The sequence below is a fragment of the Nycticebus coucang genome, chromosome 1 (genome assembly GCF_027406575.1).
Source record: "Nycticebus coucang isolate mNycCou1 chromosome 1, mNycCou1.pri, whole genome shotgun sequence".
Lineage (NCBI taxonomy): Eukaryota > Metazoa > Chordata > Mammalia > Primates > Lorisidae > Nycticebus > Nycticebus coucang.
The window spans coordinates 7,249,742-7,276,039 of NC_069780.1; the positions used below are offsets into that span (position 1 = coordinate 7,249,742).

Genomic DNA, 26,298 nt, shown 5'->3' on the forward strand with positions numbered 1-26,298 from the left:
GAAAATTAGGCCAACTTAAGGAGATGGTCAGGGTAGGGAGGTGGTCAACTATGAAGTTCTAACTGTAGTTTCATTCTTTCTCTCTTCCATTCCTCGTACTTACACGTGAATTTGGAGTGTAAGATCATAAAACAGTCGGCCCTACTACAATTTCAAAAGTCAGATGTTGACTGGAGAACACTGTTGCTCTGCTTAACTTGAACTAAGTCAGTGGGCTAAAAATACATGTTATCTACATAGAGGTCTGAGCGTCCCCTAACAGTCTCATTAAGCCCATTAAGATGAGAATTTACTGCTTAAACAGGAGGAGTCACCGTCCACCATTGAGAAAATAACCATAAAAGAAAAATTGTTCCTATGTCTAAACCCTACATTTCTCCATCACATTCAAATCTGTTTCATGTTTTATTTTCAGTAAGCATATTCTTAGGATTTCTACTGTTTCCCTTAGTTGAAAAGGTAATGCCTAAGCAATCAGGAACTTGTACCTCTCCACAAGCAGAAAAAAGTTACAAAAACGAAGGTGAAGGACAACTTTTTATTGCTACCAGAGGCTTTTATCATCAGTACATGATCTGACTGTAATACCTTATTCACAGACTGCAAAGGGAGCTCAGGATTCAGAAGTCAATTAAGAGAAATAAAGGTAAGGAGGCAAGGTAAATAACTTTTATCGAGAAAATCCTAGCAGTTTAACATAAAACTAGGGTACTAAATTCAGTTTTTACATGTTATAGACTCAAATCATGGAGCTGCCCCAACATCTAGACAGTCTCTCTCACTGATTATAAATGAGTGAAAACTGAGCAGTTACAAAAATCTAATTTTAGTGGTTACAGACATTTCTTTGGTGAGCACCTGGATATTAACTTTATCACAAATTCTTTTATACAAATGTCAAAAATGCATTTGAAAAATCTAAGAACACCCTAATTACATGCCACTTTTAAAGACTTCATTTTAAGACAGACAAAAATAAAAACAGTAATTGTTTATAAACTGTGGAAATTGAAATGAGACAAACAAAAATCAACGTGGTAATATGAGACCTTTTTCTATTACCACCTCTGATTCATACTGGATAATTCCAAAGTATTCTTTTCAGATTCACTGGAATTTGAATCATGGATTACACCTGGCTGTCACATTGCCCTAATCTGTTCGTTAAATTGCTAAAAAATAATTTTGGGGGTCAGTGGAAGTCAATATAGATCAACATGCATAAAATTCATTAAGTACTCAATGAAGAAGCAAGCAAAAAAGAGGAAAATTATATCAGGACACGGGGGACAAGTTTGCTAGCTATGAATTTTGGAACTTTAAAAAAAACATTAAATGTGAATTTTTAACATGGGGCATGCTACATTACATTTCAGCAGAAAAAAGTGCAGCTGAAATAAACTTTATTTTTTAGAAAATGTTGCATCTTTTGGATTTTTTAATATAATTTTTTTTGGTCTTTAAGTGCTTAAATGATGTTGGATTATAATTATCTGGACAAGTAAATAAGGGGTTTTTTGGGTTTTTTTTCCCGGTTCACTTCCAATCAGCCTGGTAAGGTATATGTCCTTCTATGACCTTTCCTGGTTTTCCTTGTTCTCATCCCCAGGGTAGTCTACCTTTGTGTGCGTTTGATGGTAACACTTCTGTCGTACTGTTGAAACTACATGACAGAAACAGGCTGCAAAGGTGGACAAGGGGAAGCATGTCCCTCTTGTCTTGATAAATCAGTGCCACACACAGAACCCACATTTTCTGAAGCACTGTCTTCATTATAGAGCCGTTTGATTCCATCATAGAAGTCATCCACTTCCATCTCCTCCACTTTGCGTTTAGCAGAGGTATGCTTGCACCCACTGGCAGCTGGGAGATGATGGTAGAAGGCTGCTGTACCTCTGACTGGCACTTCTGGCTTGCTGTTGTCCTTGGAGATATTGGGGCCTGGGACAGAGGAGGAATGTAATCTAAACACTCCTTTGTCACAGGTCACCAAGGTGTGCTTGAGGGGACGGTAGACATAAACGGAATTTAGAGGCAAGGAAGACTGCAGAGTGGAAAGGTGATGTGCCACCAGCTCCCGACAATGGATCAACTGGGAGCTATCCATCTGGGCCAGGAAAAAAAACACACCACAAAGTTGATTGTTAATTAACTTTTAGTAGGCTGTTCTTCGTCTGTGCTGGTCACTTTTCCTCCCTGTGCCCTCGACCCTGTTCCTTCTTTTCTCTCCCCACATCTTCAAACTCATTGCTTTTTCTGGACTGTCATCTTCTTAGAAATTATGTACAAATCTTTATTTCTAATATAAATCTGTCTGGAACTTAAATTCTGTATTTGCAATTGTTTGCTGGACACTTACAGGACAGCAGAAACTTTTCTATTTTGTTCATTGCTATGTATCCAATGTCTGCTTTTTCAGTCTATTCCCTTAACTTTACCCTTGTTCATACTGCTTCTACCTATTAAAATTATATTACCTATTTAGCCATCACTTCCAGGAAGCCTATCTTGACCATTTAATTATCAGGAATCACTTTTTTCCAGTTTTGGGTATTTTGTAAGTATTTTGAACTTTCCCAGACCAAGTCACTGGGAATCACGTCAGAAGTAATTTTGCCACAATCTCACCAGACAGATGCAAAAATTTCCTACACTAGAAGCAGAAATCCAGAAGGGATATATGGCCCCAATGGCCTTGTCACAGGTCTCATTACAAAGATACAAGACCTGGTGTTCCTACCTGACACAGGTAAACTTAGCCACAACAGAAATAAGTCCTGAAGAACCAGGAGCCATCCATGTTTGAGCCACATGGGTTGGTTATTAGTCCAAGTTGGTTTTAGAGTAAAAGAACTGCTAGAACCAGTCCCAAAGTCTCTACTAAGTTTTGCCACCTTACTTGTTGTTTACTATCTTGCCCATTGCAACTCAAATACTATATGGGACTGAGACTTAAGAAAAAAAATCACCATAGTCTCAGTGTGTAGATCATAGATTTCTCAATAAATGTTTGTGGAATGTAACTATTAATATATGTATGTGAGAGAATGCAAAAGTGGTTTTCAAACTATGTTTAAATAGCTACGGAAGGGAAAAGGCCATGTTCTGCACCCTGGCATGTCTCTGACCTAAATACATATTACCAAGTATAGTTCTCCTCTTCCACACTGTTACTTTTTGGAGGACTGTTTGTATACAAAATTTGTTAAGTGAAAAAGGGACAAAGAAAGGGTTCTACTTCTAAATGAAACTGAAAATGAAACTAGAATTTTTAAGGTTTGCATGGTAGAAAGTACTGGTTCTTTTTAGTTTTCTTCACTATTAAGTAGCTCTATGTGGCTTTAAGAAAGTCTCAAGTTCCCTGAACTGGACCTACGGAGGAACTGAATAATAGGGTTTCCATGAAGATTCTGTCAAATCCCAAGTTTATAATATAATACTTCTTCAGTTAAGGAGAAAAAAAATTTCAGTGAACACTTTCTTCTAGCATCAGAAAAATTACAAAAGATTCTCCAGTGTTCATCAGAACAGGTTCTCCAAACTACAGAATACACATGCTATTTACAACATTCTTTTTACTTATGCTTCAATATCTGTCATTTCTTTTGACACTAACACGTCATTAGCCAATTTTTTCTGTACTAACTTGAGAAAAGTCACAGAGACCAAATTAGGAGACACTCAGATGTCATTTGTTCCAACAATAGCAAAAAATGTAATATGTGTGTACTTCAAAAATCTTAAAGTAATTTAAGAAAAAGGCCAGAATTTTTTTAAAACCATCTAAATTTTACAAGGAAAAAAGGGACATCTAGCCTACAAGCTGATCATAAATTTTAAGTATATACTTCCCTCACATTTACTCTTGTCTATTTTTTCACCCAGGCTGAGGCACAGTAGTACAATCATAGCTCACTGCAGCCTTGAACTTCTGGACTCAAACGATCCTCCTGCCTCAGCCTTCCAAGTAGCTGGGACTACAGGCCAGAAGTCTGAGACGAGCCTGGGCAACAAACATAGTGAGACCTTGTCTCTACAGAAATAAAGTTAGCTGGGCTGCTGGCTAACTTTATTTCTTTAGAGACAAGGTCTCACTATGTTGCCCAGGCTGCTCTCAGACTTCTGCCTCAAGCGATCCTCCTGCGTCAGCCTCCTAAAGTACTAGGGTTACAGGTGTGAGCCAGCATGTCCAGCCCTTGTCTACTCCTAAGAATCAGTTGCCACGACAAGATTAACAATTTTCTTAGTTTTATAACTATTCTGGTAACCCTATGTATTCCACTAGAAAAATTTTAAATGGGCATTATTTAATTAGACTGACACCTACCTGTGCTTTCTGCAGCAATTCAATTGTAAGAGGAAGCCAATCTGGAATAAGTTTCTCCATTTCCAAACTAACCATGGCCAGAGCAAGCATGGATCCTTTGAATTGCAGAAGTCGGCTGCAGGCCACACAGTGAAGCAGCTGCTTGGTGAGGACTGCCAAGTGCTGAGACGGGCTCAGTGTGGGCAAACTGAGAAGGAACTGAGGCCTAGTTGACACTGCAATGGCATGAAACTGAAAATCACAAAAACATCATTTTTATTTAAATGTCTAGGAAATTCTATATAGAAATTGATAAAATCTATTTTAATTATATCAAAATAGATATAATCGATTTTGAAGTTTATCACATTTTAACTTTAGTAACTTGGCATATTCTAATTTCTCCTTGGCTAATCTCAATAGTTTTCCTTTTCCTAAAAATCAGTATAAAATAAATGAGTATGCAACCTATTTTTCAAATTACTGAAAACAAGACTACATATTCAAATAAGAAACTAAAAAAGACATAGGTATATTTACAATGTGAAGAAAATCCAATGGTGTTGCTGTGTGAAGATCCCAATTCAACTTATCCAGAATAATTCTCTCCATTCTCAGAATTTCAGATGAGGAACATCCACAGAAACTGTCTCTTGCTAATACCTTCAGTAGTGGAATTCTCTATCCAAAACAAAGGAAAACAGAGACAAAGAGAAGACAAAGAAATAAACTCATTTCAATTTTGGTTTTAGCAAACCAAAGGCACATTCATAAACTGAGAGAAATTCTCACAGAACATAACCAATCTTGAAAGAATTACCTCATCTTCCTCAACAGTCTTGGCAGCTAAGAAAAAACAGCTGATTGCAATACAACTCAAGTATTTTGGATGGGCCTAAAATTTGAAGAGGGGGGGAAAAAGAAACTTTAGTGGTTTTTCAACTTTTTATCACTTTTAAAAATTAGATATGCACGTAAGACAAGTATGTATATAATTCTATGGAATTCAATTAATTTGATGCCCACTGCTGCTCTCTAGATCTGAGCTAATTTTTAACATTATAACTCTAAGCCATATGATAGTCTACAGTAATATTCCATTGCTTGTATTCCACTAAAGCCAACATTAGTTGAATATCCAGAGAAAAACTTGATTTTAGAAAACAAATTTTTATTAAACAGTATTTCCAAAATTTAAAAATATATAATTTCGTATTTGTAAACATGATTTTTTAATTCTAGTTTCATTTTCTTTACCTAACAAAATGATCAATAAGATAACATACAATGTTAGGGTAATTAAAGAGAAAAAAGAGAATATAAAAATAAAGCTATCAGTGTGCTTCAAATACTCTAAAAAAATTATAAGATGCTAGATGAGTAAATACTTCCTAATTATTAAGTCTCCACACAAATCAATATATTCATGTTCCATGATAAGAATGAAAAGGATGGGGGTGGCGCCTGTGGCTCAGTGAGTAGGGCGTGGGCCCCATATGCCAAGGGTGGCAGGTTCAAACCCAGCCCCGGCCGAACTGCAACAAAAAAAAATAGCCGGGCGTTGTGGCGGGCGCCTGTAGTCCCAGCTACTCGGGAGACTGAGGCAAGAGAATCGCTTAAGCCCAGGAGCTGGAGGTTGCTGTGAGCTGTGTGATGCCACGGCACTCTACCGAGGGCCATAAAGTGAGACTCTGTCTCTACAAAAAAAAAAAAAAGAATGAAAAGGATGGCTTGACACCTGTAGCTCAAGTGCCAGCCATATACACCAGAGCTAGCAGGTTCAAATCCAGCCCGGGCCTGCCAAACAACTACAACCAAAAAAAAAAAAAAAAAGCCAGGAGTAGCGGGCACCTGTAGTCCCAGCTACTTGGGAGGCTAAGAAAAGAGGATCACCTGAGCCCAAGAGTTTGAGGATGCTGTGAGCTATGATGTAACAGCACTCTACCAAGGGCAACAAAGAGAGACTGTTTCGAAAAAACTTCACTGTCAGGGCGGTGCCTGTGGCTCAAGGAGTAGGGCACAGCACCATATACCAGAGATGACGGGTTCAAACCCAGCCCTGGCCCAAAAAAAAAAAAAAATTCACTAAGATCAATGCTTTAACAAAAAGGTAAATTACAGTATATAATTAGAAACATTTCCAAAAATTTTAAACAATAGTTCTGCTTCTCCACGAAAAGTTTTCCACTTCTTTCCACATTACAGAATGTTACTATAGCCTCTGGTTTAACATATAAACACTCAAACAACAGGTTATGTATAAACAGTATCTTAAAATACGTACCTTTACAGTAGCTAAAAACCTGTCCAAAAGACTGCTAGCCAAAGCAAATGTTTCTGGGTAAAGGTTGAACTGGTACTTGAGCTTGGCCAACCACTGAATTACTTCATCTCTCTGGGATGGAGAAACATTCTATAAGGAAACAATTTTTTTAAAGTTAAAAGTTTCAGGTTATTATCAAGAGTTATGTTTATAATTTTCTCTCATAAAAGGTTAACAAATACTACAAAAATGTATTTATATGTTAAAAATGTAAGTTTACTCAAAACCATCAAATTTGAGCTAGATGAAGGTAAAGCTTTAGATACTGGTTATTATTGCATTTAATATCAATATGCAACATCCTCTTACTCTTGATTATAATCTTCATTATGCCATCTCACCAAATATATACAGCTCAATTACACTGAGATGTTTGTGGAGATTACAGTATTTCAAGTTAAGTAATACTATTATCAACTGATAATAATTTTGGAATTAAATTTTCCCAATTCTTAAGAAAATATAAATTTCTTTTTAAGACAGCAAACAGACCAGGCGTGGTGACTCACGCCTATAATCCTAGCACTCTGGGTGAGCGAGGTGGGGGGACTGCTTTTGCCAGTGGCTCTCAACCTATGTTTGGGAGTCACCACCACATGAGGAACTGTATTAAAGGGTCGTGGTATTAGGAAGGTTGAGAACCACTGGCTTATGCTCACAAGTTCAAGACCAGCCTGAGCCAGAGCAAGATCCCTTCTCTACTAAAAATAGAAAAACTGAGGGCTCAAGCCCAAAAGTTGGAGGTTGCTGTGAGCTATGATGATGCCATGGCACTCTACTGAGGGTAACAAAGTGAAACTCTGTCTTAAAAAAAAAAAAAAATTAAAAAAGACAGCAAACAGTTATTAACTTATCTTAGGAAATATAAATGGACTCTGATAACAGAATGAGAGCACATTAAAAAAACCAAAATCAATAGTAGTAAATGAAAGATATCAAGGTTAAAAGATGAATTATAAATTTAAAGATGGTAAAAAATATTGAAGAAGAAATTATCCAGAACTAAATTACTATTTGAAAAGAGTTCCACAAACACAAAACATTGTTTTAATCTTCTTATATATTACTTTTAACCAGTGAGTACAGGCTTAATTTTTAGAAGGTACACACTTTAAAACAATAATGACAATATCTTTACTTTTTAAAAAAACATTCTTATTATGGGTACATAATAGTTGTATATCCTCATAGGGTACCATGTGATGTTTTGATACGTATGATGTGCATTAACCAAATCAGGGTAACTGGGGTATCCATTACCTCAGTCATTTATCATTTCTTTGTGTTAGAAATATCCCAATTTCACTCATTTAGTTATTTTAAAATATACCTTATTGTTGGTAATAGTCACTTTGCTGTACTATCAAATATTGTTCATTCTATTTTTGTACCCATTAACCATCTCCACTTTACCCCCCGACCCTTCCCAGCCTCTCGAACCATATTTTCTGTTTCCATGACATCAACTCAATTGTTTTAATATTTACTCCCACATGAGTGAGAACATGCAAGATTTGTCCTTCTTTGCTTGTGTTTACGTAACACAATGTTTTCCAGTTCCATCCATGTTGTTGAAAATGGCAGGATTTCATTATTTTTGTGGTTATATAATATTCCATTGTGTGTGTCAAAAATTTATTCATTTGTTAATGGATACTTGTATTGTTTCCAAATCTTGGCTATTTTGCTGGGAATAGTCATGGAGGTACAGATATCTTTCTGATATACTAGTTTCTCTTTTGGGGGGTAGTATATCTAGAAGCAGGATTAATAGGTCACACAGGAGTTCTATTTTTAGCTTTTTAAGGAACATCCATCCTGTTCTCCAGTGGTTGTACTAATTTACCTTCATTACCAATAGTGTAAAAGGGTTCCCTTTTCTCCACATCCTAACCGACATTTACCTCTTGAGTTTCAGAGACATAATTAAAAAAAAAAAACTAGTAATCTACTAAAGCCAAATTAAACAGATCCTCTAGAGTATTATCTAGTAGGTAAACACAACAAAGTACAGAAATGACTATGATTAGTGAGGGTTCCAATACAAGTGATTTCAAGCACTGCAATCTTTACCATCATAACCATTTTTGATGGAAATTTCTTCAAAAATCTATTACAGTCACGAGTCCCTTGATGACAGGAAGATGTGTTATATGATTTCATCATTTCATGAACACAAGAGTGCACTTAAACCTTGACAGTATAGCCAACTGCACACTTAGGCTAAATGGTATTGGCTATTGCTCCTAACCTATAAACCTGTATGTATGTTACTGTACTGAGTAGTGATAGACAATTACAACACGATGGTATTTGTATATCTAAACATAGAAAAGGTACAGTAAACAGTATAGTATAAAAGATAAAAGTGATGCACCTGTACATGACACATGGATGGAACTTGCAGTACTGAAGGTTGCTTGGTGGGGGAGCGGTGAGTGAATGTGAAGCCTAGGACATTACTCCACACTACTACGGATTTTAAAAACAACGTACAATTAGGTGATACTAAATTTATTTCTTTTAATTTCTTTCTTCAATAATAAATTAACCTTAACTTATAACTTTTTGGCTCTTTTGTAATAACACTTAGCTTAAAACACAAACACATTAGCTGGGCATTGTGGTGGGCCCCTGTAGTCCCAACTACATAAGAGCTGAGGCAAGAGGCTCACTTGAGTCCAAGAGTTTGAAGATGCTGTGAGCTGTGACACCATGGCATTCAACTCAGGGTAACAGAGTAAGACTCTGTCTCAAAAACCCACAAACACATTGTATAGCTATACAAAAATATTTCTTTATATCCTGATTCTATAAGCTTTTTCTATTTTTTTTTTTTTAAACTTCCGCAACTTTTTTGTTAAAGACTAAGACAAAAACATACATAACAGCCTTGGCCCACAGGGTCAGAATCATCAATATCTCTGTCTTCTACCTTCATTTCTTGACCTACTGGAAGGTCTTTAAAGGCAATAGCATGCATGGAGCTGTCATCTCCTGTCACAATGACTTCCAGGACTATTTCCTGAAGGATTTCTCTGAAGTTGTTTACAATTAACTTTTTTTGTTTTTCTTTTTAAAAGATGACATCTCGGGTGGCGCCTGTGGCTCAGTGAGTAGGGCGCCGGCCCCATATGCCGAGGGTGGCGGGTTCAAACCCAACCCCGGTCAAACTGCAACAAAAAAATAGCCGGGCGTTGTGGCGGGCGCCTGTAGTCCCAGCTGCTCGGGAGGCTGAGGCAAGAGAATCACTTAAGCCCAAGAGTTAGAGGTTGCTGTGAGCCGTGTGACGCCACGGCACTCTACTCGAGGGCGGTACAGTGAGACTCTGTCTCTACAAAAAAAAAAATAAAAAAAAAAAAAAGAATAGAAGATGATGTCTCATTATATATCCTCCTCTTAGCTATTTAAAACTATATATTATATATAATTAACAGTCATCCTGCAAGTGGTGTTGAACACTGCAACGGCAACATTCCCATGAACACGAATAATCCATTGTGACATCACAATGACTATGGGGATAGGAATTTTTCAGCTCTGTTATAATCAATCATATGGGTCTTAACTGTGGTCCATCATTGACCAAATTGCCATTATGCAGTGTATGAATGTACTTACTTATCTCACTCCTTATTAAGCAGAGCCTATAGCTTCCTGATTACTAAGGTCATGAAATTCTTTCACCATACAAAGATGCATTAAGAGCCACTAAAGTATAAAGGGATGAATACAGCAACATATCTCCTCAAACAGGTATCTTAGTTGACTTCTTTTCTCCTTTGACTTTTATAATCTCTGCTACTATAACTGATAATCTCTCTTTTGCTCTTAATTCTTCTTTTTTCACTTCCTATCACTTTACTTTTTAGCTTCGGCAAGACAAAGTGTTCTTTTGCGTTTGCCAAACCAACTAATCATGCTGATATATTTTTCCATCTAGCTCTAAACTCAGTTACAACTAATGTTTTTAAAGGTTAACTGCCTTACATGCACACTATTCTATCTAGTCAACTCCCTTTGCCAAATAAAGAATGACACTACAACGCATAAGAAATACTAGCAGGAAAATAAGATAAACACAATTTACGATCTCTTAAATAAATATCTCACTATTAAGCTGGTGAATGAAAAAGGAAAATCCCTGTCTAAACTCCAAAACTAAAAATCTTACGGTAAGGAGACGATCAGAAAACGTCAATAAAACATTGTAAGCATTAAACAGATACATACACAGGTTTCTAGGGAGCACACCAGAAAGGCAGGTGGCCCAGTAAAGTGAAAGCTTCTCAGAAAAGACAACTAACTTGTACATGTGCTGCCGAAGCAAGCACAAGACAACTAACTTGTACCTTAAAACCTAAAAAGTAAAGGGAGGGGATATTGTTTGTGGTGAAAGAAAAAAAAGCCACCTTTTTGGGCTGCCGAAGCAAGCACAAAACAACTAACTTGTACCTTAAAACCTAAAAAGTAAAGGGAGGGGGTATTATTTGTGGTGAAAGAAAAAAAAAGCCACCTTTTTAAGCTGTGAACTTTACTCTGAAGGATAGAAATGATGGCAACCTAAAGGCAATAACTTGTAGTTAAGGTCCTCAGACTTGCAAATAAAAACATGGTGGGAGAAAAGAATACATTTTATGAGTCAAAAAGGGAACAAGAACTTCAGACAGTTCATGTGACTAAAGATATGAGCTTGATGGGTTCTGGGTGCAGCGTAGCGAGAGAATTTACAAAGTCTCAGGATACACAAAAATTGAGAAATGTAAAATCCACATGGACGGAAAAAAATGAAGCCCTTCCAGCAATACCAATAAGCCCAGCAAGTTGAAACTTGCACAGGTGAATCAGAAAGTATGCCGCCAACTGTGTTTTTGGGAAGTGAAACAGACCATAACATAGTCTGTCTTGAAACTTACGTAGTGACCTACATATCCTATACACTATACTGTCCAGTATGACAGAGGAAACTGGAGTCAGGCTATTAAAGCCAGGAGTTGAATCCTCCCTCTCACTCTGGAGTCTGAAAAAGACAGCAAACACCACTGTGTGGAATTATGACTTCTCTAGGAGGCCGGAGGAAGCAGTCACAGACTTCCATTTAGGACTGAGATCAAGCAACTCCTAGCACTAGTTCATTAGTTCTATAATATCCTGTATTTCCATAGAGCCCTGAAGTGCTACTTTAAGATTTTCTTCTGGCCTAGGGTCCAGAAAGGTCTCTGGGAATTAAGGTGAAGGCAGACATGAAATTAAATCCTACCAAGACGAACTTTTTTTTTGCTGCCAAAAGAGGAGGTAGCAGTGACGGAGGAGCCCAAAATGAACTTTTATATAAAATGCCAGAATAAGGAAAAGTAATGTTAAGTAAGCCAGCCAAACAAATGAACAAGAAAGTAAATTCACACAAAGAAAGGTGGTGATAGAATTGATGAAACTGGAGAGGCTTTTGGGGATTTGAAAAGAACAATGATTCCAGAGTAGCTATGAGAAACAAGAATACCACTAACTCCGCCTTCAGGTCTGAGATACAATTTCTTCTGTATCTCAGGTCTGAGATACAGAAGAAAAAATCTGAGTAATAGATTACACTGAAGTCATTATTTGATGTGGCCTAAAACAAGGAACACAAACATATAAGTGTAATTAAGAATCATACAAGACAGCACGTAACAGAAGGGAACACAGTTACATGGAAATAATGCTGTCGTTGTTATGATAACTAAATGTAAAGCACACATACAAAATATAAAAGGCACTCAAATACTAGTTTTCTTCTCCCTTCACACCTCTAATGTCAAAAAATACAAATTATATACCAATAATATATATGAATAATTCTTTTAAACATTATACAGTTAGTCCTGAAAGATCATGACAGTATTTTTTTTTTTGCAGTTTTTGGCCCGGGTCGGGTATGAACCCGCCAACTCCGGCATTTGGGGCCAATGTCCTACTCCTTTGAGCCAGAGGCACCGCCCATGACAGTATTTTTGAACTTTAATATATATTATATTCAAATTTTAGAATACAACCAAGAAAGCATTCGCTCCATAGCCAGTCACCATCACTAGCCAAAACAAGCAATAACAAGCCCCAAAGGTAACAGAACAGTGAAGTAATACTTAGTCTAAGATGACTTTCCCAAATCTAATTCAAATGTATACTGAACAGTAATATGCATATTATCAGGATAGTGTTACAAAGAGTTAGTTCTGTGCCTAAGCAATTCTATTTATCTAAAATAAAGAATGAAAGAAGAGAGAGAGTGTGCCCCCCAAATAGTAATTCTTGATTTCATCAAGGAAACTTTTTCCTCATATGAATTGCTCAATAAGGTTAAGAGAATTCAGAAATTTGGTTGCACAAATAATCCCAAAGAGAATGCATAATAGATTAACACAGGCTACATGTTGTGCTACATTTACTGGTATATTTTACATGCTACTAGTCTCTTTATTAAAACACAAATCCTCCCTAGCTTAAAACTCTAAAAAAGTTTAACATTACCTAAAAGACTGAGTACAATCTCCCAGGCACAGCACAGAAAGGTTATGACTTATCTTCAGCCTCACACATCTTCCACCACTTTGTCTTAAACCTCATACTGGTAAAATAATTTCCATTTACGATTCTTTCTTGTGCTATGCTACTTTACACTACTGCTCCTCTGTTCACGTTGTTCCTTCTAGTTGGAACGCACGTCCTTTTCTATTTCACCTGCCTTATATCCTTCAAGAGCTGTTTCAAGGCTCATTGCCCACCTCTTTTACTGATAATTCAAGCTAGTACCTTCCTGTGCTCCTCTATCATCTCTTGCCATACTTGTTAAAATTAAATTTGAGAACTAAAACCTGTTAAAAATTAAATTTATGGGGCGGCGCCTGCGGCTCAGTCGGTAAGGCGCCGGCCCCATATACCGAGGGTGGTGGGTCAAACCCGGCCCCGGCCAAACTGCAACCAAAAAATAGCCAGGCCTTGTGGCGGGCGCCTGTAGTCCCAGCTACTCGGGAGGCTGAGGCAAGAGAATCGCTTAAGCCCAGGAGTTGGAGGTTGCTGTGAGCTGTGTGATGCCATGGCACTCTACCGAGGGCCATAAAGTGAAACTCTGTCTCTAAAAAAAAAAAAATTAAATTTATGGCCATCATGAAGTAGGTAGGAGAGCTACCATACACTACCCCTAAGAGTAACTAGGAAAGCTATAAACAACTACCTGTTTTTAAAGGTACCAGAACTGCTAGGACAACCTTGGAGAAGAAGCCAAGATTTTAGAGAGGAGGTAATAAGATGAGTCAACATTCTGTGACAGCTTTTCCTTCAGGGTATTTGCCCATCCTGTGAGTAGGGCAAGAGACTACAGTTGAGTCCAACAACAAAACTTTTAGGACCTTATAGGGCTAGAGACAAAATTTGGAGAGTTGAGGAGCCAAGAACCTACTTGAGAGGGGTAAAGTCAGAGATCTGCAAGTGACAACCAGCTCATTTGCCCTTGATATTTTTGAATAAAATTCTGAAGGTGGACAGGACGGGGACCTAAGAAGGTAAGCAGAAAACCCCCTGAAGGACTGGGCACGGCAGATCATGCCTATAATCCTAGCACTTGGGAAGCCGAGGCGGGTGGATTGCCCAAACTCACAGGATCGAGATCAACCTGAGCCAGAGCAAGACCTCATCTCTAAAAATAGCCGGGCACGGTGGTGAGTGCCTGTAGTCCCAGCTCCTTGGGACTAGGAGCTGTGAGGTTGCTGTGAGCTATGACGCTAAAGCGCTCTACTGACGGCGACAAAGTGACATCTAATGATCTGTCTCAAAAAAAAAAAGAAAGAAAGAAAGAAAGAAAACTCCTGAAAACCAACAATGAATTCAGGGGACAGTTCAACACCTCTCAGAAATAAGAGGTCTTAGTTAACACTACAAGCTCTCAGTTGGAACCATTGGCTCTCCTTTAGGAACTGCTGAGGAAATCAGAGGTGAGGAAGCCATACCCAACTGCAACTCAGTCCCTCCTTGGAGTAAAGTGCTTAGTCCACCACCCATTATGCCCAGCAGAGAGAAGAATGAACCCTCTATGAAAAAGGTATCATCATCTAGAGTCTCTACAATTTTTCATACACAATGTTCAGCAATAAATCAAACATTACTGAATCAAACATTATCAAAAAAGTGAAAATAAAAAGGAGAAAAATATATCTAGATCTTTATCAGAAAAAAAACCTAATACAAAGAAAATAAATGAAAACATGAAGAATTTCACTAGAAAAAATGAAGCCTATTAAGAAAGAAAAATCCAGGCTCAGTGAGTAGGGCGCCGGCCCCATATGCCGAGGGTGGCGGGTTCGAACCCGGCCCCGGCCAAACTGCAACCAAAAAATAGCCGGGCGTTATGGCGGGTGCCTGTAGTCCCAGCTACTCCGGAGGCTGAGGCAAGAGAATCTCTTAAGCCCAGGAGTTGGAGGTTGCTGTGAGCCGTGTGACGCCACACGGCACTCTACCCGAGGGCGGTACAGTGAGACTCTGTCTCTACAAAAAAAAAAAAAAAAAAAAGAAAGAAAAATCCAAAGGGTGGCTCGACACCCGTAACACAGTGGTTACAGCGCCGGCCACATACACCGAAGTTGGTGGGTTCGAACCCGGCCTTTAAGATTCCTTAGAGTTCTAAAATTCTAATAAAAATTATTATTATTATTATTATTTTTTTTTTATTGTTGGGGATTCATTGAGGGTACAATAAGCCAGGTTACACTGATTGCAATTGTTAGGTAAAGTCCCTCTTGCAATCATGTCTTGCCCCCATAAAAAAATTATTTTTATATAAACAGTTTGTGGCAGGGTTTTACCTTTGTAAATCAAAAGCACTTGAGCAAAATAAATTGAGAATATCTGAAAGTGTGTCACTTTGACTAGTTTTCAATTTTTTCCCCAAATATTTTTATAAAATGAATATGATTTTGAAAATACTATTACATAAAAGAGCTTTTCTACAAACGCCAAGAACACAGTAAGGTACCTGAATGAACAAATGTTTACTTACTGTGTACCTATTTCATGGCAGTAAACAAAAATGACATAACCCTACCCTTTCAGGGAAAACTCCCAAATCACCACATTGTAATACTGCATAACCTAAAACACCACAGGAGGAACCGAAGTATTTGTCATTTATTCATTCATGCATATAAAAAGTTTCTTGGCCACTATTTTCTATCTCAATCATATTAAGTACTAGGAATTAATAATATGTATAAAAGACATCTTATACAGTGAGCTTTTTTTTTTTTTTTGAGACAGAGCCTCAAGCTGTCACCCTGGGTAGAGTGCTGTACCATCATAGCTCACAGCAACCTCCAAGTAGCTGGGATTACAGGCGCCAGCCACAATGCTATTTTTTGGTTGCAGCTGTCATTGTTGTTTGGCGGGCCCAGGCTAGATTCGCACCCGCCAGCTCAAGTGTATGGGGCTGGGGCCTTAGCTGCTTGAGCCACAGGCGCGGAGCCTACCGTGAACTTTTGGAAGCAGATAAGCTTAATAATTATTTGTAAAAAAAAAAAAAAAAACAAACCTGTAATTTACACAATAAAAGTATAAAAATTTCTAAAGGAAAAGGCATATAACCAACAGTTATGGAGAGGTCAGCTAACTACAGCTGACTCCAACATTGGTATTACCTGAACAACTTGCTTGACCTCTTTATAAATATTAATAAAAGGAAGAGCAATTTTTTGGTTCACTAAAGACAATGGTGTGAAGATGTTCAGCCTCTGTAGCTAACTATATATCTAAAATTAAGAAGGTTTATGTGTTCACTTAGGTAGTGCATATACTAAAACTGGAATGCTAAAGCAGCTATGATTAGCAAATATAAAATAAAAAGGAAAGCTTACTACTGTATTAGGCTATGAGGAAAGAGAACAAACTTATCTTCCTAAAGCTGTAACGCAGGTAACAACAAAATGTAACATGTAAACAAAAAGTTAAGGCTCAGTGCCTGTAGCTCAGTGACTAGGGCACCAGCCACATACACAGGAGCTGACAGGTTTGAATCCAGCCTGGACCTGCCAAACAACAATGACAACTACAGCCAAAAAATAGCCAGGCGCTGTGGAAGGTGCCTGTAGTCCCAGTTACTTGGGAGGCTGAGGCAAGAGAATCACTTAAGCCCAAGAGTTTGAGGTTGCTGTGAGCTGTGATGCCACAGCACTTTACTGGGGGTTACTGGAGGTGACAAAGTAAGACTCTGTCTCAAAAAAAAAAAGTTAATTCTTTTTTCAGAAAGAGACAGGATGTTCCCCCAAACAGAGTATATCCTTTAATGGTACATATTTCTCCAATGCAGTACCAAGATACTCTAATATATGGCAGTAGAACACTAATTTCTAATAAAACTTTCCTATCTTAATAGAGAAATCATTACCTGATTTGTAGGCATTTTCGGCACATTCACCTTCCACATCTGGGCTTCCCTAGTGATTGCCTTTTCCAACAGGAAAGATAATCTCTGGTTTTCCAAAGGTCCTGGAAACTTCATGATATCCTTTGGATCTGCCTGCCACCCAGCTTGATGTAGCTACCTATAAAATCAAATATGTTTGTTTAATTATAGAATAAGTATCACATTTTATATATATATATAAAATGTTAGTACTTTTAAGCAATACACAACAAAAATAAGAATGTTATAAAGCAGTATAGGATTTTATAGGTCTTTAAAATATTGTATATTAAAATATTACAGTAATAATTAGTTATCTAAACCATGATATCCACTAAAACTGGAATGCTACAGCAGATATGATTAGCAAAAATAAAATAAAAAGGAAAGCTTACTACTGTATTAGGCTATGAGGAAAGAGAACAAATCTATCTTCCTAAAGCTGTTACGCAGGTAACAACAAATTCAGTTAGAAAGAGAAAAACAAGCCCATATAACTGATAGAATCTTTGGACTCTGATCAAAAAATATTACTGTGTCAAATTATCAAAAATTTTTGTCGGGCGGCGCCTATGGCTCGGTCGGTAAGGCGCCAGCCCCATATACCGAGGGTGGCGGGTTCAAACCCGGCCCCGGCCAAACTGCAACCAAGATAGCCAGGCATTGTGGTGGGCGCCTGTAGTCCCAGCTACTCAGGAGGCTGAGGCAGGAGAATCGCCTAAGCCCAGGAGCTGGAGGTTGCTGTGAGCTGTGTGAGGCCACGGCACTCTACCAAAGGCCATAAAGTGAGACTCTGTCTCTAAAAAAAAAAAAAGAAAGTGGCTTTCTCCCTAACCAATTATAAATCCCTTTGAAGTCAATTATCATCTTTTCACTATTCACTGTGCCCACAGAAAGTACTTTAGTACTTTGATAAAACATCAATAGTTCCAGTTTCAGCCACTGGGGTTCAAAACAAAAACATGCAACCCCAAAACAAAACAAACCCACAATGTCTAATCTCTCTTTCACAAGCCAATCCTTCCAATGTTTGAAAGCTGCTGTCATGCTTACCAGTTCATCTTTTTCATAGCTGAAAAACTGTTTAACAGTTCCTCACAAGACATTATGGCTCTTCTAAATTAGAACCAGTTTTACTATAAAAGTAGTCTGAAGTCATCAGGTATTTTTTTAAGGATGCAACTATCAATCAGGTAAAATGTACTGTCAAAACAAAACCTCTTAAGACTTTCTCAGGTACCCTGTTAGCCCAACTCCCCCTACACTTGCCCCACAATATTTTGAGCAGGTGTTTGGTGCTTTTGGTATACCCGTGTTTAGAACCTTAAATATATTCTTCCCCCCACAAAAAAACTCACCTTGTTAAATTCTACCCCTACTGCTGACATGTTCTGAGATCCGATTTTGTTGCCTTGGTACTTTTCTCAGATCGTTCACAGTGTGTTAAACAGACTCTCTATAATTTCATTTAATGCAGGCATAAATATTAACCTTAGAAATGGAATGTAAACTATATGACCATCATTCAAGAAGTATTTGGAAGAAACACCTATCCTGGATAGAGATTTCATAGGTTCTAAGGTTTCTTCCAAACTCTTGTCAAAAACCTCAAAGTTAAGTAATTTTTTCACACCTTTAAGTACGCCCAATTAGGTCTACCAGCTGTCTCAACACACCCCAATTACTGGCTGTCACGAGTGATTACTTTTCCTTTTCGAGGTTTCCTTTGAAGATCATTTTTTGGAAGTATAGATGGGATCAGAGGAAGAAATGTACGGCAGAATCATGTAAAGAGGGGCGGCACCTGTGGCTCAAAGGAGTAGGGCACTGGCCCCATATACCGGAGGTGGCGGGTTCAAACCCAGCCCATGCCAAAAAAAATAAACTGGAAAAAAAAAAAAATCATGATCTATGTGTATATGACTTAATTAAAAAAAAAAAATCATGTCAAGAGGAGTAAGGCCAGGTTCAAAGGATTTCTGTTCAATCTCCCACAAATAAGGCCTAAGCTTAGTAAGACCTTCAAATATTTAGATGCTATAACTCAATATTTAAAACATAGGAATTTGGTTCAGTGCCAATAGCTCAGTGTTTAGGGTGCCGACCACATATACCAAGGCAGGCGGGTTCCAGCCTCACCCAGGCCTGCTAAACAACAATGACAACTACAACAAAAAAATAGCCAGGCATTTTGGCAGGCACCTATAGTCCCAGCTACTTGGGAGGCTGAAGCAAAAGAATCTCTTATGCTTTGGTCAGAGACATCACAAGGGAAATCTGAAAATACTTTGAAATGAGTAAAAAATGAAAACATAATAACATAATCAAAACTTATGGGATGCAATAAAAGCAGCAATTAGAGGGAAATTAACACCTGATCCTGGGGCTTTGGGACCACATTCTGCATCCCGGAGTCCAGCCCCTTGACCAAACCCAAATTTCACAGACAAATACCTTTATTAAAAGGATTTGTTCCGTAAAGTTTCCATTGGTCAAAACGCTGCACTCAAGGATCCAGAAGGCCACATGAGGCCCCAAGTTCACAAGTTCCCTACCCCTGTATCTTCTACCATAAATTAATAAAACAAAAGAGCAAACTGTACCTGAAGTAAAACAGAAGCAAGCAAATAATATTAGAAAGGAAATTAATGAAGTAGAGAATCAAAAACAATAGAGAAAAATCACTGAAGCCATAAACTGGTTCTCAGAAAATATCAAAATTGGCAAACCTTTAGCTTAAAGTGATCAAAAAAAAAAAAGATTAATTACTAAAATCAAGATTAAATAGGGGACATTACTACCTACCTTACAGAAGTTTAGAAAAATTACAAAGGAATTATATACAAATAAACCAGATGATTTAGATGTAATGGACCAATTCCTAGAAATACAAACTACTGAAGCTGACATAAAAAGAAATAGAAAAGTGGAGCAGTCAAATAATAACTAAAAAGATTCAATTAGTAATTGAAAACCTGTCAAAGAACACTCCATGTCCAGGTGGCATCCTGATTAATTTTACCAAACATTTGCAGGAAAATTAATATTCTTTATAAATTCTTCCAGAAAAACAGAAGAGGAAATCTTCTCAACCCGTTCTATAATGCCAGTTATCATCTTCCCACCGTTACCAGATAGGCACTGCCAGAAAACTTTGGACTATTATCTCTTCTTAGTATCAATGCAAAATTCCTCAACAAAATCTCCTCAGCAAATTGAATCCAGGAATATAAAAAGAAGTGCACACTATAACCAAGTGGGATCTGTTCCAGGAATGCAAGGTTGTTCTAACATTCAGAATCAATTAATTTCATACATCGCATCAATAGGAAAAAAAAGTATCATTCTTTGCTCACACTAGGGAAATGTACCTAAAAACAGGAAATAAAATTTTCTTAAAGAAAAGGAACATAAGTAATGCAAGTAAAAACACAAAAGACAGGCCGGCCCCATATACCAAGGGTGGTGGGTTCAAACCCGGCCCCGGCCAAACTGCAACCAAAAAATAGCCGGGCGTTGTGGTGGGCGCCTGTAGTCCCAGCTACTCGGGAGGCTGAGGCAAGAGAATCGCTTAAGCCCAGGAGTTAGAGGTTGCTGTGAGCTGTGTAAGGCCATGGCACTCTACAGAGGGCAATAAAGTGAAACTCTGTCTCTACAAAAAAAAAGAAAAAAAACACAAGACAGACATGGGATAACTATGAGGATGTTCCAGATAAAATGAGGCTATAGGCTTGGTGCCTGTGGCTCAAGCGGCTAAGGCACCAACCACATACACCTGAGCTGGCGGGTGTGAATCCAGCCCGGGCCTGCCAAACAACAATGACAACTACAACCAAAAAATAGCCGGGCATTGTGGCAGATGCCTGTAGTCCCAGCTACTTGGGAAGCAGAGGCAGGAGAATCACTTGAGCCCAGTAGTTGGAGGCTGCTGTGAGCTGTGATGCCATGGCACTCTACCCAGGGCAACAGCTTGAGGCTCTGTCTCAAAGAAAAAAAAAAACAAAAAACGAGGCTATAGAGAAATGTAAGTATAATACCTGACCCTCAACTGGATCCTCTATTGGGGAGACATTAATGCTATAAAGGTCACCATTGGGTCAAATGGCATAATTGGAATGCTAAATTTATTAAAATTGAAATTTAAAATCAATGCTAAATTTATTAAAATTGAAAATTTTGATACTTAAACTAGAGTATATTCCTATTTTTAGGAAACAGTGAAAATTTTAGAGCATCATAATGCATCCCCATCAATATACATGGGGAGAAAAAGCAAAAGGGGTAAATGTTAATAAGCCTATTTTCTAATATGTAAAACAGTGAGTTAGATGAGTAATAAATTTTGCTACGAAATACATTTAAAATACAATTTTATTATTTCTTTTTTTTTGAGACAAAGTCTCAAGCTATTCTCTTGCCTCAGTTTTTCTTTTCTTTTTTTTTTTTTTTTAGAGACAGAGTCTCACTTTGTCACCCTCGGTAGAGTGCTGTGGCATCACAGCTCACAGTAACCTCTAGCTCTTGAGCTTAGGCAATTCTCCTACCTCAGCCTCCCGAGTAGCTGGAACTACAGGTGCCCGCCACAATGCCCAGCTATTTTTTTGTTGCAGTTTGGCTGGGGCCAGGTTTGAACCCACCACCCTCAGGGTATGGGGTCGGTGCCCTACTCACTGAGCCACAGGCGCCGCCCAGTTTTTCTATTTTTAGTAGAGATGGGGTCATGCTTTTTGCTTAGGCTGGTCTCGAACTTGTGAGCTCAAGCAATCCACTCGCCTCAGTCTCCCAGAGCACTAGGATTACAGGGTGAGCCACCACATCCAGCCATAATTTTCTTGTTTTAGTAACAGAACTGTACAGTTCTATTTTGTTCTTGTATGCTCACTATTGGTCACATCCAGAACTTTTGATGCTTCTTTAGAGAAGTCTCTAGGAACTAAAAAACAAAGACTGATTGGCATATTCCACATACATCTAATTTTAATAGTTTTATATTTCTCTAGTGCTTCTTTACTCCTTTCTCCATGCTTATCAAATAGCATGATGTCTGAGAGTTAACAGTTTATAAAATACTTACTGTACAGCATAAATTGCTATTTACAGATATACATACAGGGCCTCCTGCTCTTCGAAGTAAAAATGTTGCACTGTGCTGGGTGATATAACAACCTTATCAACACATAATTATTGTGTTTATCATCATCATCATGCTAACTGTATTAATAATCCTGTGCTGGTGCTGACTGCTAGATCTTAGTTCCTCTTCTGAAAGGAGAGATTCAATGTGACCATATAAAACTTCATGTTCTACTATTTCGTCCTTGACTTTATGCACCAGCAGGAACAAAATACAGGTACTTCTAGTTCAAAAACAGTGTGCTCTTTCCCAATCTCCCTGCCTTTCCACACACTGTTCTTTCAACTTGAACTGTCCTGTAGCTCACACTCTCCTTCTTAAAACTGCCATCCCATCAATCTGTGAACAGGACGCTCTGGGATAACAGTTGTGCCCACCTTCCTGCATCTGTACTTGGACAAAATTCTACTTTTACCTTCACTGCACTATGAAAATTTGTAGACCTGCCTTTCCTACTAAAGACAAGTTTCTTGACAGCAAGCAATATGCAGAGTTTAGCACTATGCCTACTAAGTATAATAGCTGACACCTGTTAAGCATTTAACAGGTAAAAGCATTGAGAGCTTACTATTTCCCAGCTATCGTCCCGAGTGCCATGCCATATTAATTCATGTAATCTTCACCCCACCTTATTAAGTTGTATTAGGAAACCCATTTTAAAGATGAAGAAACATACACAAGATGAATGCTCATCTTTAATATTTTATACCATCAATAAAACATGAACACACTCTTAGCTTCAGATCTTAAGCGACATTCTAGATTGCCATTCTACCTACCAGCATGCCACACCACCCTTTGAACTCGTATCTGTAACAGCACATCATCTCTAGTGCACCTTCCCAACAAAAGCTGATTCTATTACTCTGCCCTTCATCAGGATTAAGAAACTTCTCCCAGGGTGGCGCCTGTGGCTCAAAGGAGTAAGGCACCAGCCCCATATGCCAGGGAGGTGGCGGGTTCAAACCCAGCTTTCAAAGGAGTAAGGCACCAGCCCCATATGCCAGAGGTGGCGGGTTCAAACCCAGCCCCGGCCAAAAACTGCAAAAAAAAAAAAAAAAAAAAAAGAAAAGAAAAAGAAAAAGAAAAAAAACTTCTCCCAGTCCAGGAGCTCAAAATCTCTCATCCCTGAAGTCCCAGAATACCATCTAAAGTTTGTCCAATTCTTTCCTAATTTATATGCCGGTTCGTTTCTATTTCTTCTGGAAAAGCCAGAAGCAGGTAACACTGTTGTCCTTTCAACAAACTCGTTGTCTAGGCCACACGGCGCACGATCAGACTGAATTCCGGCCCGGGGATTCCGTGTTACCTAAGGGAAAAGTTACCCACCCGTGTGGAACCTCAAAGTTTCCACGTCTGTAAAGTGACGCCCCTCCTAAATGCCAAGGAACCGCACACCACTTAACAAAGTGCCTGGCAGACGATCAGCCCGGCCAGCGGCGCTGTTACTTGTCGCGCTCTGCTGCTCCAAAGTTGGGTGGCTCTGCACGTACAGAACCAAATCTAAACAGGTCACCTGGACATTCAGAGCCCTTCAGGGCCTGCACCCACCCCACTCCCTCCCCCCACCGCCCACTACTCGGGGACAGCCAAAAGGGTCCGCGCGGAGCCCCCCGCCCAGCAGGGGCGCCCTGCCCGCCCTTCAGAATTCCGGTACTTATGTGCCCTTCCGGGTGCACCCCCCGCCCACGATAACGCCCGCCGGGCCCCCCAGCGTCGCTGGAAACTGCCCCGCTGCCGCAGCCCCGCGGGAGCGGCCACGTCCGGGGTGGGTGTGTCCTCTTCTTTGTGTATTAACACGGCTCGCAAAGGCGACGGCGCGCAGCGCAGAGGAGGTGACTGGCCGCTGCTACCAAAAAGTTACTCGCCGACGGGAAAATCGGCCTGAAAAGAACCGACGCGGCCGTCTGCAAACTGGGCAGGAGCCGGGCGGTTTCTGGCAGAAAAGGACGAAGGTGGGGGGTCGTCCCCTAAGTCTCCCGCGGAGGGGACGAGCGCGCAGCGCGCGACCCCGGGCGCTTCTAGCCCGGCGGCGCGCGGAGAGGAGGGGACACCGCGCCCAGCCCCCCGCCCCCTCACCTTCTCCTCTTCCTCCTCCTCCTCCTCCTCCTCCCCCGCAGAGCTGTAGGCCTCACAGTGGTGACGCGGGGTCATCCGGCGACCCGCTACCGCCTCATTCTCCTCTGCGCGGCGGCGGGGCACGCGGACGAGGACGGGGCGGACCGAGGACGGAGAAGAGGAGGAACCGGACGGGGGTCGCAGGCGCTGACGCTCGAGCCGGACACACGGCTGCAGCCGCTGGGTCAGTCAGCGAATTAGTTCCATGATGACCCCGGGCCTCAGGCCGCCGCCGCCACCGCCGGTGCCGCTCCTCCGACCGCAGCCGCTCGAGCCCGGGTGGGGAGGGGGCTCCCTCTCGCCATAGGGCGGCGGGGGCCGGGGAGAGGCGGGGGGTGAGACCGGCTCTGCCCCTGCCCGGGGGACGCGCCTCCTAGGGGAAATGGTGAAAGGAAAAGAAGGGGGGGAAAGGGGGAAAAAAAAAGGAAGGGGAAAGGGGGGAAAAATAAGAAAAAGCGAGACAGAGGCGCTGCCGCGTCCGCTCGCGGGGAAGGCTGGGGAGGGAGGGGAAGGGAAGAAGAAGCGCCGGTCTCCTCGGCTCCGCCCTCGCGGACCGATCCAAGAGCTCTCGTCCCTTGTAAACAACACTGAGCTGGAGTGTCCACCTTCCCCTTTTTATTTCCCCCCGCTTTGAGGTCCAACAAATGTACAGAGAAGTCCTCCCAAATGCTGGGCTCATGGAGACCGGCTGTAGAAATCTTTGGTACTGGGGTGGAAGGAGGGAAAGCATTGTGGACTAAGAAAAGCCAAAGATGTGTGGACTCATTTTCCTTGCAGAGGCGGACGGTTTGCTTCACCTCTTGGTGACGTAAGAGCCCCTTGGTGGCTGGAAGAGGCGTGCGGTGCCTGGAGAGTGCGCTGCGCATGCGCCCCTGGGAAGACGGACGCAGCTGGGCGCTGCGCCTGGGGGCAGGGCTCTAGCGATCTGCTCCTCTGGTCAGACCTTGAGCTACCTGGTTTTAGCCAACCTAGCGTGTCTACAGGGCTTGTAGAAGGATTTGTTGTGAAGGAGCTGGTGATCTATTGTGTAGAGATCTTCGATTCTTTGTTGACCTGGCGAAAAAGCATGTGTTCTCTTCTTAGCGTTGACATCTAAATAGAATTCCGGGTTTTTTCGCTCCAGGTCATGTTAGTGGAGGGAGATTCTAAAGCATTTTAGAAATCGGAAAATTGCAATAAAAAAAAAAAATCGGAAAATTGGTGGGAATCATATCCTGGGTGGTTAAAACGTCATTTTAAACCAGACCTGCGGATGGCCGGGAACCTGCTTGGTAACGCGCCAGGGGAATTCTATGCACTTAGCACATCTGAGGATTTCAGAGTAGGTTTATTATACTACTGTGAGGTGACAGAAACGTGTTTTGTTTGCTGTTCTGGTAGTCCAAATGGTAAATTTTTTGTTCATCTTTTAATTGTTTAAAAGTATGTGTTATAGAAAAGTTTTGAAAGAGGGGGCTGGGGCTCAGACTCAACCGTTTATAGTAGTCTCGTTTGTTTTTTCCATTTCTGCCTTTATGTGCCTGGTTTCACAGTGAGCGAAAAATATGTTTGGAGGGTAGTCAGCGATCACACTCTAGCAAACTGGGAGAAACCAAGACGGAAATAACTCTTGCCTTCATGGAGTTTACAGTCCAAGCAGAGAATAGCCATTGAGCTAATTATCACTGTCTAAAATCACCCATGGGGCAGAGCCTGTGGCTCAAGTCGGTAAGGCGCCGGCCCCATATACCAAGGGTGGCGGGTTCAAACCCGCCCGGCCGAACTGCAACAAAAAAATAGCCGGGCGTTGTGGCGGGCGCCTGTAGTCCCAGCTGCTCGGGAGGCTGAGGCAGGAGAATCGCTTAAGCCCAGGAGTTGGAGGTTGCTGTGAGCTGTGTGAGGCCACGGCACTCTACCGAGGGCCAGAAAGTGAGACTCTGTCTCTACAAAAAATAAAATAAAATAAATAAATAAATAAATAAAATAAAATCACCCAGGACAGTGATTTGTTT

At 40.3% G+C, this 26,298-nt stretch overlaps 1 protein-coding gene across 2 annotated transcripts; it reads right to left on the bottom strand.

Moving 5' to 3' along the window:
- Positions 1–524: 524 nt before the first annotated feature.
- On the bottom strand, positions 525–24,822 carry CCNI (cyclin I). Of its 2 annotated transcripts, XM_053589794.1 has the most exons (7): positions 24,269–24,822; positions 17,038–17,194; positions 6,591–6,719; positions 5,127–5,201; positions 4,847–4,987; positions 4,328–4,558; positions 525–2,107 (listed from the first exon to the last, which is right to left on the bottom strand). In XM_053589794.1, exons 2-7 carry the CDS (start codon positions 17,149–17,151, stop codon positions 1,664–1,666), a joined length of 1,134 nt encoding a protein of 377 aa, XP_053445769.1. In that variant the 5' UTR covers positions 17,152–17,194; positions 24,269–24,822; the 3' UTR covers positions 525–1,663. The 2 variants fall into 2 exon arrangements, with proteins under 2 accessions (XP_053445769.1, XP_053445847.1); XM_053589872.1 differs by lacking the exon at positions 17,038–17,194.
- Positions 24,823–26,298: the final 1,476 nt, after the last annotated feature.

Bases quoted from the DNA above. Each gene is read 5' to 3' on its own strand.
- CCNI (XM_053589794.1), bottom strand. From the start codon at position 17,151: ATGAAGTTTCCAGGACCTTTGGAAAACCAGAGATTATCTTTCCTGTTG. The intron at 6,720-17,037 runs GTAATGATTTCT...GTTTCCTTATAG, and splicing joins CGAAAATGCCTACAAATCAG to AATGTTTCTCCATCCCAGAG. The intron at 4,988-5,126 runs GTAATTCTTTCA...TGTTTTGGATAG, and splicing joins AGACTGTTGAGGAAGATGAG to AGAATTCCACTACTGAAGGT.